General features: G+C 38.7%; 1 protein-coding gene across 5 annotated transcripts in view; it reads right to left on the reverse strand.

The window, feature by feature from the left end:
• The window catches only part of UGT8 (UDP glycosyltransferase 8), a 41712-nt gene that overhangs the window by 8457 nt on the left and 18282 nt on the right, over positions 1-14973 (reverse strand). For all 5 annotated transcript variants that reach the window (XM_083756607.1, XM_083756610.1, XM_083756609.1 and 2 more), the window contains exon 2: positions 10201-11024. In XM_083756607.1, the coding sequence (XP_083612733.1) occupies positions 10201-11022 (822 nt within the window). In that variant the 5' untranslated portion in view covers positions 11023-11024. The remainder of the gene's footprint in view (positions 1-10200; positions 11025-14973) is intronic.

Below are 14973 nucleotides of genomic sequence, written 5' to 3' on the forward strand. Positions count from 1 at the left end.
GAGACCTTATCAAATCCCATCCCATTACAATGACAATATCCAGTTTCACATCTCTCTACCTGATACTTTTACCCCTTCATCCACTCCTGTATCCCCACCTGATATTTCTCCTTGAATGCTTTAATGTCTTAGCATAGCCAACTCTGAATTTCTGGTTTTTCCACCCAAGCCCTTCTCTCATTGTACTTTCTACAGTGGTACCTCGCAAGACGAAGGCCTTGCAAGACGAAAAATGCGCAAGACGAAAGGGTTTTCCGTTTTTTGGTTGCTTCGCAAGACGATTTTCCCTATGGGCTTGCTTCGCAAGATAAAACGCCTTGCGAGTTTGTTTCCATTTTCTTAAAACCGTTAATACCAGGGTGCATCCGTGCTTCGCAAGACGAAAAATCCGCAAGACGAAGAAACTTGCAGAACGAATTAATTTCGTCTTGCGAGGCACCACTGTACTTATTAGTCGACAATATATCCCGTCACCCTGCTGTATAGACACAAACCTTTTATCTGTCTCTTTTCTCCCCTATATTTTGCTGTGAAGTCACAATGCTTCTGTGTTTACAGCATGGCAAAAATTTGGCCCTTCCTCTCTATTCCCTTGGTGAAAACTCCAGTTCATATTACAGTCAGCTCTTGAACTAAATTCTACAATATTTGCTTTTATGATCTTCCGTTGACTTATTGGAGGCTTCTCCGTTCCCCCCCAGCACTTTACTGACAAAACCATTCACCTCTTTCATGGATACTAGCCATGATCCCTGTTCTGCCCCTTTTCTAATCTCTATACTGGCTTCCTGCCCACTCCTGAATCCAGCACAAATTTCTTGTTCTTATGCTGAAAGTCCTCCACAGCCTTACATCCTCCTCTCCTCATTCTGATTTCCCTGTACATGTCTTCAAATGACATTTGCTTCTCCTTTTCCACCAACTTGCCACTCCTTACCACTCTCCTGTGTCAAATTATAGGGCAGGAACTGCCCTCCTGCACTCTCCAAAGCACCTTACACAGCAGAAGCACTATATAAAAAACTCCAATTGTAAAATCACAGGTGAGGTCCATCTAAAATGTATTGTATTTATGTAAGTGAAGCCTTGTAACCAACGGCATATGTATGACGACAGCTAGAAGGCAGAACTGACTGGCACGTGCTCATCTTTCTCTAACAGTAGTACAAGGCTAGATATTTTGAATGCCTATAGCATGTACTCATGATGCAGGACAGCACCACGGAAAGCTTCAAGTGGGCAACTTGCTCCTGTGAAGACTGGAGGTGAACTGTGGCCTTACAAAACAAAAAAAAAAATTCCTTCCAGTAGGACCTTAAAGACCAACTAAGTCAGTTCTTGGTATGAGCTTTCGTGTGCATGCACACTTCTTCAGATACGAAGTGTGCATGCACACGAAAGCTCATACCAAGAACTGACTTAGTTGGTCTTTAAGGTGCTACTGGAAGGAATTTTTTTTGTTTTGACTATGGCAGACCAACACGGCTACCTATCTGTAACTGTGGCCTTACAAGTTCCTCCACCCAATCAACCCATCCCAAACCCCACCTCCCTGTGAGGGAAATTTTGTAGGTTGGTGGCTGGGCCCAGGGACTGCTCCTAATGGGGACTCAATTTCATATACTGATGGTCTTCTCAGTCAAATCTTTGGCTGCAGGCCTTTGATCTTTATTTTAGTCTTCACTTCAGAAAGCCCAGGGCAGTATGAAGGCAACTTATATTCCTTTTCATGCCTTATTATTATTAGCATTATTATTACCAATTTATTGAGTTTATATAACACCCTATATACCCGGAGGTCTCAGGGCAGTTCACAGAAAAGATCACAACATATATAATCAGAATAAAAACAACAACCCAATAACACACACACACCCCAAAAGAGCCGCATTTTAAAAGGGTATAGGATGTCAAACAGACCAACCAAAGGCCTAGTTATTGGCACTTTTACATCTATATTACCTACCTGACATTTTTGTTTCAACCATGCCCATCAGAACTGGTCTCATAAATCTGAACTGGATTTGAAAGGGTACCACAAAGAAGGGAAAGAAGGGAAATGTGGATGTTGCCCTGGTCAAAAGTTCCATCAAAGTCATTTGAATTAAAATCCAGAATATTGTTCTAAGGTAAGAATCATATCAAACTATATTTTATCCCTATCAGCAATGGAACTGAGTTAAGTTGATTAGTGGACATGCCTCCTAACACTGATAACATTTCACTAACGAAACAGAAACATGGGCTATTAAGTTAGTACCATTCTGCATACACAGATCTTTCTTCAGAGCAGGTTCTAATCTGGAAATGAGTATTAGCTATATTTTAAACCTAAACTTCAGCTACATTTCCAAAAAATCAGGTTCCATTTAGGAAACTGTTGCAAGGACAAAACATTATGTCAAATCACATGAATTCATATTCTTATGGAAGGTCATACACTTTAGGAGAGGGTTTCAAGCGTGTGAATTAGCACTACTAAAGTGCTCCCTGCAGTTTTGCTTTAACCATTTTAGTATTTATATAAAAAATACAAGATATCAGACAGATATGGTATTGTATTTACAGTACTGTGTGATCTTTGTTCTCTTTGGTTTTTCTAGCTAGCTATTCTGCACAGCTGCGACTATAGTGTGAGGTCCCAGCTGGCAGTAACCAGTGGTGCCTAATACTGAGCTTTGTTTCAAATAAACAAAGCACATAAATACAAACATAACTTGGTTTCAGTGTCTGCAGCTCTCTCCCTGTTCAGCTGTTGGAATCAAATATGCAGAAGCATCAGCGCCTATTTGCCCAAGACTTTTGTGAGCAATCATCAATTCACAAAAATATATCTTGATGATGTTACTGTACAAGCCATGAATACATAATTTATAAAATAATTATTTAGTAAAAAACTGAAAGATGAGCTACCTTATTAATAGGTAAAATTAAGTTTATTGAAGTTTTGTTACAAATACTATATAAAAGGCTACATTTAAAAAGCTTTTACCCCATCATAAATGCTTTCTGGAAAATCAGTGGAGGATATTCTAGGAGAATGCATTTGCTTAAAAATAATAATTTTTAGATGCAATGTTTCACATAAATCTATAAAAATAATTCTTAAATCAGCCTGAGAATATATACTAAGTCTATCCAATGTCTGTAACATTTGTATGAGCAATGGAGTTTCAAAGCACCTCAACATGATGGTACATGTTGCTGCTACAACTTTTATCTAAGAAGGATGTGCTCTCAAAATTAGGGTCTAACAAATAGTCTACTTCTTCTTACATTACAAATCTTAGAAACATGCGCGCGTCCATTTCCAAATAGAAAACCCACAATCAGGAAAGCATATAAGAAACAGAAACAGAAAATATAAAAATAATAATCCTGGCACTGTCTGAAGTGACAACCTCACAGTTCTTAATACCGCACCAATAAGAAGCTAATTTTTCAAGGCAATCTAACTTTGGAAATCATTCAGCTATTCTGCATTTTATTGTTTTGTCTTTTTGAAAACCACTTTGAGGGTTTTTTTTACAATAAATTAATAAATCAGCAGCCCCACAACCCTTTCCTTTTAAAGTTACTCTTGTCAAGAAGCATGTCAGAGATAAACTAAAGGTAAAAAGGGGAATCAGATCACTTCTTCCATTCCCTCTGGCAAACTGCTCAAGTGATAGGATGGAAGGGCACAGTGGCTTCAACAGCATCCTAGCAGTACACCAGAAAAAATGGGGGGGGGGGGAGTCCCTTACCTCTCTCCTTAATACAAAATATCATTCATTACATTCAGGCTAATCATCACTGGTGCTCCTTTCTAGCCACCCCATTAAATGTAATTTAAATAGAAAGATGGGAATGGGTTTGGGAAATCACTGGGTGAGTAAACTAGGAATCTCTTAATCTCATAGAAAATAATTTTGGAGTTCATAAAGCTCACCTCCCTTTTAAGATGAGCCTCAGAGAGCTTGTAAAATCCTATGTTAGGCGTCCAAGCCTGGAGAACTTTATCAGCACCTCTATTAAAAGTTTCCCCACATTTTGCTTTATTTTTTTTTAACATACCTGGTTTTTATTAATTTTTGAAAAGGAAACAAGAAACAAGAAACTTATGACATGGCATATCAAGAAAGGTCTTGAGCCAATATATGTTCCATTTCTGCCTGGTGAACTAGTTAACCCAAGAGTCACCAACATGGTGCCCGTGGGCACAGTAGCACCCTGAGTTCTTCCCTGTGTTTCCACAAAGCTTCTGTTTTTTTTTATAAGATATTTATTCAAAATTTTCTTAATACAATGTAAAAAACAAACAAAACGACATACAACTTTACAATAATCATACTTTCTTCACTTCATTGGACTTCTACGTCTCTCGTTCCTGCATTCCAAGTTTATCAAACTTTGTCCAGCAATTTATTACCTTGCTTCAATTCTTATTTTATAACTTTCAGATATTATGTCCCAAATGTTAAATAATTTTACCCCAATCTTAAAAACTTAATTTTACCATGTTATTTAACCAAAGATTAGCTTTTCATATGTTTTCACTTATCTTCATATTCCTTTCAACTAATTTAATGGTGCCATATTATTTATAATCTTGCATCTTTCTCAACACTCATACAGTTTACAATATTTCACACACATTTTGCTTTAATCCAAATATCTAGCCTCCTTCAGCCATAGCCCTAGTATCAATATGGAGTATAACCAATTTTAAGAAACACCTCCTTGAACTAGGTCTGACACTGTCAAAAATTCAATCTAGACTTAACTTGGGGGGGGGGGGAGAGAAAGTACTTCTTTTTAAAAAGTGTGTATAAGTGACTCTCCACATTGCTAGTTATAGTTGACAATGGAAGCAATGCACGAAAATGCAACTCTGAATTGAGATACAGAATTTATCTGAAAATGGCTGCTTCAATGTCTTCCAATTACTGATGTCCTCTACTCATATTTAGAGCCCTCGTGCACATACTGTGCCTGCCAGAAGCAACAGCAAGTGCCGCTCCAATTTGCAGTGCTGTCAAAGAAGTGAGCTAACCCCCCGCCTTCCTTGCTCCCTTCACTTGCCAAATGGCGAGAGTGCCCCATTTCTGGGTCAGCCTCTAACTGTGAGACCACCATTGCTGGAGAAAGCAAGGAGAGAGGTGTAGGACAGCACAGCCTCTTCCCTGCTAACCTCTGCACAGTGTGTCCCAAATCTACTACAGTGGTACCTTGGGTTAGACACTTCAGGTTACAGACGCTTCGGGTTACAGACTCCGCTAACCCAGAAATAGTACCTCAGGTTAAGAACTTTGCTTCAGGATAAGAACAGAAATTGTGCGGCGGCAGCACAGCGGCAGTGGGAGGCCCCATTAGCTAAAGTGGTGCTTCAGGTTAAGAACAGTTTCAGGTTAAGAATGGACCTCCGGAACGAATTAAGTTCTTAACCCGAGGGACCACTGTATAGCTGTTACAAGTATAACCATCAGCGGAAAAAGAAACCTGACTGCCCAAATTCTAAACACCAGCAGCTAGTGAAATTCACAATAGTTTGGGCAATATTTCCAAATTTCATATCATCGCTTTAAATTTGCATGAATTGAGCCAAACACAGATCAGTGGCTCTTCATGCGGTAAAACTAATTCCAAAACTACTCAGAATTGTATTGTTCACTGGTAATAGAAATCCCTACTTGAATCCCCAACATTCATTTTTCTACATGCAAATAGCTTCATATTTGGGGGAGCATTCTGTTGCATTCTCTACCTAAAACTGGCAGTTCTTCTTAGCTCAAAAGAAGCATCACTACCAATATGAAATATGCATTTCATTCAAAGCAGTGATACATTAGTAAGAGCTCCTCCCCTTAGAAATGAAGGAGATTAGTTTAAAGTCAGGGAGGAATGAACTACAGGTTCTTAACTTATTGTTCATGATACAACAATAACAATTAAAATTACATTTCATTACTCAACATTACAAGTTATTCTCCCTGAGCTGCAATGGGGTGGGCAGAATGACTGTAGATCAGTGGCAGAGCACACATGCTTTCCTTGCAAAAGATCTCAGGTTCAATCCACAGCATCTCCAAGTAGGAAAGGCCCCATTTGGAAAAGCCATTTCCAGTCAGGGTACACAATACTGACCAAGAGAAAACTGAGCCTGGCTCAGTAAAAGACAGTTCTCATTATCCCTGTAAACGCTTTCTATCTATGAACTTCCATCTATGAAATTCTACCAGATAACCTAATCACCAGGATTTTTGAGAAAAAGAAAAACTGACTATCTAACAAGAAACATTTCACATTTCTTAAGCACAGAGAAAGAAGGAATAAAGGAAATTATGACCGGTGTTTGCAAATCGGAAAGGCCAAAAACCTAATATATACTGCATTTTTTTTAGGTTATGAAAAGCTGCTTCCTGCACCCTCACTATGTTATTTAATAATAATTAAAAATCCTTCCAGCAGCACCTTACAGACCAACTAAGTTTGTTATTGGTATGAAGCTCATAGTTGGTCTCTAAGGTGCTGCTGGAAGGAATTTTTTTGTTTGTTTGTTTTGACTACAGCAGACCAACATGGCTGCCTACCTGCGTAACTATGTTATTTAAGTATACCGTAATTCTGTAGAAGAAACTCAGAACAGGCATCTTCCAAACATTTTTACAAGTTTAATTGCAGTGATAAACAACATAAATAGGCATCTGAATAGATTTAGCTGCATAAAACTCACGCCTTTATTTATGCAAAAGTGTTTGGCAAGGCAGTTTATGCCAAGCTGAAAGCATTATGAAAGGTTACAAAATAATTTAATCTTCTTTGCAAAGTGATAGTGCTCAGTTAATCCACAGAACACCACAAATTTTCACTTTGCTTCCTATCAAAACTCATTATTGTGGTCACTACTGACACCTTCTCTAAAGTCCAAGTCCTCTGTATTTGCAGAGGTCTCAGGGAATGGAGAGATATTTGCCATTTTGCAGAACATACAAGTAGTGTGTCACTACTGCAACGTCCTATAAATGCACAAACAGGGGGAGAGGGGAAGCACTTTCTCCTTTCTTACCACGTTTTCTTGAGAGGAAAGAAGTGGTACTTTCTGTTCCTTCCTGAAAACTTTTTCTGGGAGACAGCTGCTAGTACTGTCTTAAAATGACTCTTCTTTCATACAAGGAGAATGAAGAAGGAAGCAAGAGAGAGTCTCTCATGCCTGAGCTGGACTTCGTCCACAGGTGCATACATACTCATATGCACTACCGGCAAGCAATGCTTTAATCCTCAGTTCATGACTTCCAGACTTTGAGAAAGGGTGGAGATTTGTCAGTTTTCAATTTAAACCATTTTCCCTCTTACAGGTCACCAATTCACACGAGTGCAAATGCACATAAAGTTACAGCACAAATGTATGTGTGTGTGATTTCATTAGGCTTGCATTCATAACATGCAATTTTTTAAGGAAAAAACCCCACTGAAAATTGATCACTGTACTTAATTCAGAAGGCAAGACGAACAGAACAACCATCACGTACAGAACAAATCTGAGCAACTCTACATATTACTTAAACTGAACAAAAATTGCTTTTTATGCATATGCATAAAGATTATTCAACTAAAACGTTTCATACCAAAATATCCTATTAAAAATGAGTGAGTTGATGCTGAGAATAATGCTGAACACACTGATACTCTTTCTATGACCAAGTTCAATGAGGCTTACTCCCATGTACGTAGAGATAGGATTATAGTCTTTTAGCTAAAATTTGGGTGGCTGCATTTTCCTTCATTCTTTATGCCTCTTTTCTACTTTTCCTAATCATAATTTTAACATTCTATTTTGGTGCCTGCTGGAAACATTCTTATTTAGACAAGCCTACCCAGATGCTTAGAAAGTTAGTATGAATTTGTTAGTAACAAATTTGTTCATTTGTTTTAGTCTAATCTGCTGTGGTTTTAACTTTCCGCATATTTCAAATTATGGGTGTAAATTTTTTGGTGATAATTTTATTCTTTTATCTTTTTTATAACCTGCTTTGAGGGGTTTTTCTACAATTAAGGAGGGTATAAATTTTATGAAATAAAAGATAAATAAATAATGAGAATTGTGAGAATTATCTACAAGAGTATTCCTATTTACTCTGGGTTCCACAGATTATAGTAGCACTAAATGTTTAAATCAGGACTCTCAAGAGATAAAGTGTACAATGCATTACATAGTCACAAAACCCAAAACTCTCCCTAAAGAGCAGTATTACCAAAGAACAAAACTTCCCCAAGATAAAATTGGAACAAAATACGCCGTGGGAAACCACCACTAACACCTGAAGAATCAGAGGGCAGAAGACCAGCAGCTGCCATTCAGATGGGATGGAGAAAGGAATAAAGTACACATGAGAAAGAGGACAGGCATATTGGCGGGTGGGGTGGGGGGCACAATAAAGAATCATTCGGAGTGGAGAGAGAAGAGGAGTGTGTACAATGAACAGGACAGGACAGGATAGCCCCTTGAAAATGTTTTTGTAAGCCTGAACCAACTCAAATTAGTTTTCAAACCCTTTTGGGAATTTAAGATGTTGAATTCTTTAGTTCAAAAACCTCAAGTCCATTTGGGAGCATGCAAAACCTTGTGTACAGCTAAAGTAACTGTGGACTGTGGCATTTAAATCACTACTCTGTCATAGACTCACTGTCTACCATATGTAGGCTATCCAAACCCTGCTGCTGCTGCTCTCTGTATGCTCCACATAGCCTTGGGGATCCATGCCCATCTTTTCCCACTACCCAGCCAATGAGCCATCAGCTGGGCAGCGGAGAAAATATCCGTTCCTTTGCTGCTAATCAGAATGGAAATAGGCATTTTGTGCACTCTGCCTGCCTGTGTGCATGCATTTCTATCTGTGCAGTCCCCAATCCACCAGGCTCTGCCATCTGCAGCCTCAGAGACAAGATTGCACATTTCTGCTGTATACCTGGATGTTGGCTAGTTTCCCACTTTAGGAGATTAAGAACTGTCACAAGTATGTCATCTGCTACAATCACAGATAAATTTGCTCCTTGTTTCTTGCCTATTAACCTCCAGACTAACATTGATTATGACAAAATAAAAAAATTCCTTCCAGTAGCACCTTAAAGACCAACTACGTTAGTTCTTGGTATGAGCTTTCTTGTGCATGCACACTTCTTCAGATACACTGATATGTATCTGAAGAAGTGTGCATGCACACGAAAGCTCATACCAAGAACTAACTTAGTTGGTCTTTAAGGTGCTACTGGAAGGAATTTTTTTATTTTGTTTTGACTATGGCAGACCAACACGGCTACCTATCTGTAATTGATTATGACTAAATAGTTGAAGTGTTATCTGCTTTTGTTTACTGACATAATGCCTTAACACTTTCATAATTCCTTAATTAAAAATAAGTACCAAAAAGAATTAGCAACTTTGTAGAGTCAGAAGTATTCCATCTACATCAGAAGTAGGCATCTGTATAATAATAATAATTATTTGTACCCCACCCATCCGGCTGGGCTTTTCAAGCCACTCTGGGCGGCTTCCTACAAGGATTAAAAATTCATTAAAATGTCACACATTTAAAACTTCCCTGAACAGGGCTGCCTTCAGATGTCTTCTAAAAGTCAGATAGTTGTTTATCTCTTTGAGGGTGGGAGGGCGTTCCACAGGGCGGGCACCACTACTGAAAAGGTCCTCTGCAATATTAACTTAAGCAACCACAACTTGCCTCTTCCAGATAATTAAAATGGTTGCTTAGCTTTTTCTTAACTTAAAGCTGTTGGCTTTCATCTATAATTGGTTTCACAGACCTGATTCTAGAAAAGCAATGCAATTACTTTCAGGTCAGTGAATTTAAATCATGCTCAGAATGTAAAAATGGAACACTGTGTGCCAGTAAATTTGTGTGTGTGCATGTGCTGTATGTGTGCTATTTGTGTGTGTGCATGTGCTGTATGTGTGCCCCCTATGCAATTCTTAAAAGGGTTGGCTAACCTTGAATGCAGCCCTTAGGTTGAAAAAGTCTAGCAATCTGTGCACTAGTCCTAGAAATAAGTGAGCATATGAAACCTTATTACAAAATACACCCGTCCTGTGATCTTGAGAAGCCACAGAAAAATAGTTTAAAAACAGAGTATAAAACAGTAGTTGTACGAAATCATCATACATAAAGGTAAAAAACAAAAACAAAAAAACTCTGCAAACCTTACTTCTGGTAGAGGATTGGCTGGTCTGGTAAGGATTCCTCCCACATACACAACATTTGGAAGGGTGGGTCTTGGAAACTCTAGTGCTACATCAGTACACAGCATCCACAGGCTAGAATCATGAACCAAGTCATACATGGACCTTGCTGGCTGTACATTGTACTTCTGCATTATCCTTTCGTATTTTGGCAGAACCAAAAAGTTGACTCCAAATCTTGAAACCAGGTATACAACAGTGTTCTTAAGCCTCTCTAGCAAGTTCATATGATCTGTGAGAAGTGAATTAAATTCTGGAACATATGCTAAAGGTGACGGAGCACCTACTTCTGCTGGATACCAAAGTCCAGTGGAAAAAACCGCGTATTTAATCCCTAAAAGATGAGCAATAACAAATCCACACATTTCATTAGGATCCACTAGCAGCAGGTCAAATTTTTCCTGTTTCAGGGCATGCAGGAGCTTCTTGTTGCCTACAATCATGTCACAATTCTTGGAATAGTGTTCCAGAATGTCAAACAGTTCCAGGGCTGTTAGTCTCCCAGAAAAGATACTCCTCATTTTGGATTGAAGAAACTCATCTGAGGTGCTGGTATTAAAGATTCCTGGGTAACGCTGCAGTCTATAGTGATTAGATGGAGGGATGTCTCTGCCCTCAGACAGAAGGAAAACTGTTTGGTGGCCTTGCTCGTGCAAGGCTGAGGCCAGGGTCTTGAAAATATACAGATGGCTTTCAAACATAATTGGCGGCACAATAACGATTTTGGCAGCCCTTGAGATTCTGACAGCACTCCAAAGAAGAATGAAAAATGGAATGTAAGACTTCATAGCTGAAATGACAAACAAAAAGAATTACTTCAACATATGTTATTCAAAACATAAAAAATAAACACTGCCCAGTAACAATGTGAAGTATCTGATATTTTAAACTCCAACATCACGTTGTTCATTATTATATCATGTAAACAATGTAGCCTGGACAAGAGACGGGGCAAAGTTCTGGCTACCCAATTGGGTTAGATGCATTTCCAGAGAGGACCCAAGACTTGATGCTTTTTGGTCCATTCCAGTATTACATCTCCCCACTATGCCTGGAGCCCTTCAGACCACTAAATGGCCAGTGCTCAATGTAGCTGCTTGCTTGACATGAAATAAACCTCAGCAGATGAAGTGAGCCCAAGTGCTGCCTAGGAGACATTCCAGGACTCCTATTGTCTTTTCCAAGGCTCCCTGCATGCCGGGTGCAGTCACTGAAGAACTTCTGATGCACTAGGCCTCCCATTGACTTCTCCACAGCCAAGAATTAGGAGATTGCCAATTTCACTGTCCTCTGAGCACACTGAAAAACTACATGCTGTGCTAGGCTCCTTTCATACAGCAAGAGTAAATTGTAGAATCCCTTCTGGATGCTTCCCTGTCCTCTGGAATTTTGGTGGAGCATTTGTTTCACTCTCCATCAGAACTGTTCTGGACTCTGCACCACAAAGTCACAAGATTTCACAAGTCATTTTATGGGGCACAAGTCACTCCAACATCAGTCATGTATGATTTCACAGGGCCTGCTCCATCTTATTTAACACTAAGTGCAACTTTCAAGAGATAAATAGATGGGAGAATCACAGAAAGTATTAATAGTTAATGTGAGTCAATGCAATCAGCTTAAATACAACACACAGGTATCAAGTCTGAAAACTGCCCAGAACCATGAGTTTGCAGTCACCTGTATGGTACCAAAATACTACCCACCGCTGCTGCAGTTAAGAACCGTGTGAACTCATGGCACAACACAATAGAGGCTATTTCAACAAACCACAAGATAAAACCCATCTCTGAATAGGCAAATTGTAGAAAAATATTAAAATGAAAATTCAGTGCATTAATAAAATTATATGCATAATATAGCACATTCCATTAACACATAATATGATCCTCAGTTAATAAAAACTGTATAAGCAACTACTGCCACTATAAATACCATAATTTGCTCCAAGTGGTGCCATAATTTTGTCTTTTAACCTAATTCAAATTATATAAAAAAATAGTATAGTATTACAAACAAACCAGAATATGTATATTTTCTAGTTACAACTGCCCCTGTGATCAATTAATCATACATTTCATTATTTAAAACACAAATTAAACTTTTCAACCCTCATTTTTTATTCCTAAACTTAACATAAGCACAAATCTGTAGAAAGCCCAGGGAGAAGGAGGAGGAGGAGGAGGAGGGGGAGGAGAAGAAGAAGAAGAAGAAGAAGAAGAAGAAGAAGAAGAAGAAGAAGAAGAAGAAGAAGAAGAATTTACATGCCTCCCATATGACTGGGTTGCCCCAGACACTCTGGGCCAGCTTCCAATAATTAGAAACATTAGTCAATAATGTTCCAATAATTAAAAATTCCAGTAATTAAAAACATAGTTATTTCCTTTACATGTAACAGGAAGGCATTCCACAGGGAGGGCGCGACTTCCAAGAAAGCCCTCAATAGTAACAAACCCAACATTTTATGCAAGCACCCAATTGTTACATATTTCCCAGAAAGCCTCTATCATTTTAATTGGCCATAACACCTTCTGTAATAGTGCTTCCTCTCATTCAGAAGAACTCCACTGGGTAGAAGATATTATGTGTGATTACAGTGTAAGTAAACAGCCACTCCCTTATTATCACATCAATTAAAATCAATAGGAAGAGTCATGCACTTCCCTTGAAACATATTAATTCATTAAATTTAGTGTAATGTACGTCACAGATCTCACACCATGTCTGCAGACAGTGCTGGAACTAAAAGATGGGCAACCCTTTCAAGATTACCTATGTGTCCCTTCTGAACTGAAACATTCTCAAAGGAGCTATAGGAGCTACTGGCAGGTGCAAAGGCACCCACAGGCACCACACTGCCTATTCCTTTGCTGAGAGCGTGCTTGAAACTTACTTCCTTGCATGTTTATACTTATTATACAAATTCTGGGAGATTTTTTTGAAGTGTTAAAGCAGAACAAGCAACATTCTGAATTTCTGGATGAGGCAGTGTGCACTTGCAGTTAAAGTGGAAGTTGTAGTTTGATATGTGATAAAAGCAGAAGGGTAAGAGAGCAAGTGATATGGACAAACACCATAATGGTCAAGGAAATCTTTATCTCAGGGACAGTGGGAGCCAGTACTGCTTGAAGAATGTGCAGAAGCAAAATGTATATGAGATCAAATGCTTACTTCACAACACAACATCAGGGAAAAAAATCTGTGTCAAGTGTTGCATCCGAATATATATATATAAATGCTTTGGAAAAGTATGAACTGCTACTGCTTATCTTATTACATTTTAAAAAAAAAAAAACCAACTGCACAACTTTCAGTGAAGTATAATCCGCACTTCTAGGGTGCCAGAAAAGTTAAGCCACCTGGAGAAAATGACTTTGGGGAAATAATTCATGATTTTTTTAATGATGAAGACAAAAAAAAAAAGGCTTAAGACAGAACTGATCTATTTATGAAATGCTTCCAGCTGTGCTCATCCACTAGAATAATAATTTTAAGAAAAACAGCAACAGGATAACACCTTTTTTTAACCAAAATGTTATAAAATAGCTTTGAAGGACTCTTTCTCAGGCTGGCTATTATGTTAAACAAAAACTGCAAAAAGAGTGTATGTTTAGGGTACAGCAGAAAAGACCCAGTGGAGCCATACTGTAATGTTATTTCAAAAATGCAGAAAATATACTCTCAGAATGAAAACAGAAACTTTTCTTTCATGATTTGCATGGGATGAAGGAGATGTATTTCATGACTGCTATGTACTGGGATTGTGGTATGCATGTGGGAGGAGACCCATAGGGCAGGCTTGGTCCATAACCACTTATATTAGACAAAACACACCTAGAGCAAAACTTAGCTATTTATAGAAACAAGATAGAATGCATAATGGCTGTGGAAACAAAAACAAAACTGTGTAAACACCATATAGTTAAACTTTAACCATTCTAACAGCCTATCAAACAAACTAAGCTTCTGCTTTAGCTCTGCAGGGAAGGGCTCAACAAACAGTTAAAACATAAGAAGCCAAATAAAAGAATAACAGAGATTTAGTTCAGCACGTTGCTTTGGCTGAGACCTTGCAGTTATAGAAACTGTCCCTACACTACAAAAAAATCTAGAAATCTCAGTCTCGCTTTCCCACCAAGCAGGATTGCCGGGGGGGGGGGCAGAAGAAGCTCTCAGTGGTGCCAATGTGACCTTTTACCCCCACCCCCACTACGCATGCTATCCAGCAGGAAATTTTGGGGGGAGTTGCAGCAAGTGGGAAGGGTTTTCTAAGACTACATGCTGTACAGGAATATAATTTATGTTGGGAAGGGAAGGATCGAGAGAAATAAAAATATGAGGTGGCCCTATCTACCACTGTCTTTGGAATGTGATTTATTCCACTTATGATAATCATGATTTCATAGAAACAGCACAAAACTATTACAGTGGAGACAGGGCCAGCAGTCCAACCCCAGAAAAACATTATTTACCTTCCAGCTTGTCCCTGGCCATCTATGGCCCCACTAACAGATTATTGGTTGGGGCCATAGATTATGGCCAGGAATGCAGGTCTCAAGAAAAAGTGACCCACCTGGTTTTAACTGTTGATTTTTACATTGTAAGACACCCTGGAAACCATTTTAGGCTTAAGGGGTGTGGTATAAATACTTGTAATTCAAAAACAGAAATGGAAAATGAACTTGCCTGGTACTGGCAATCCTCTTCCCTGCTCCAAAAGAAAAAAATAGCAGGGGAAG

This window comes from Podarcis gaigeae (genome assembly GCF_964106915.1).
Source record: "Podarcis gaigeae genome assembly, chromosome: 9".
NCBI lineage: Eukaryota > Metazoa > Chordata > Lepidosauria > Squamata > Lacertidae > Podarcis > Podarcis gaigeae.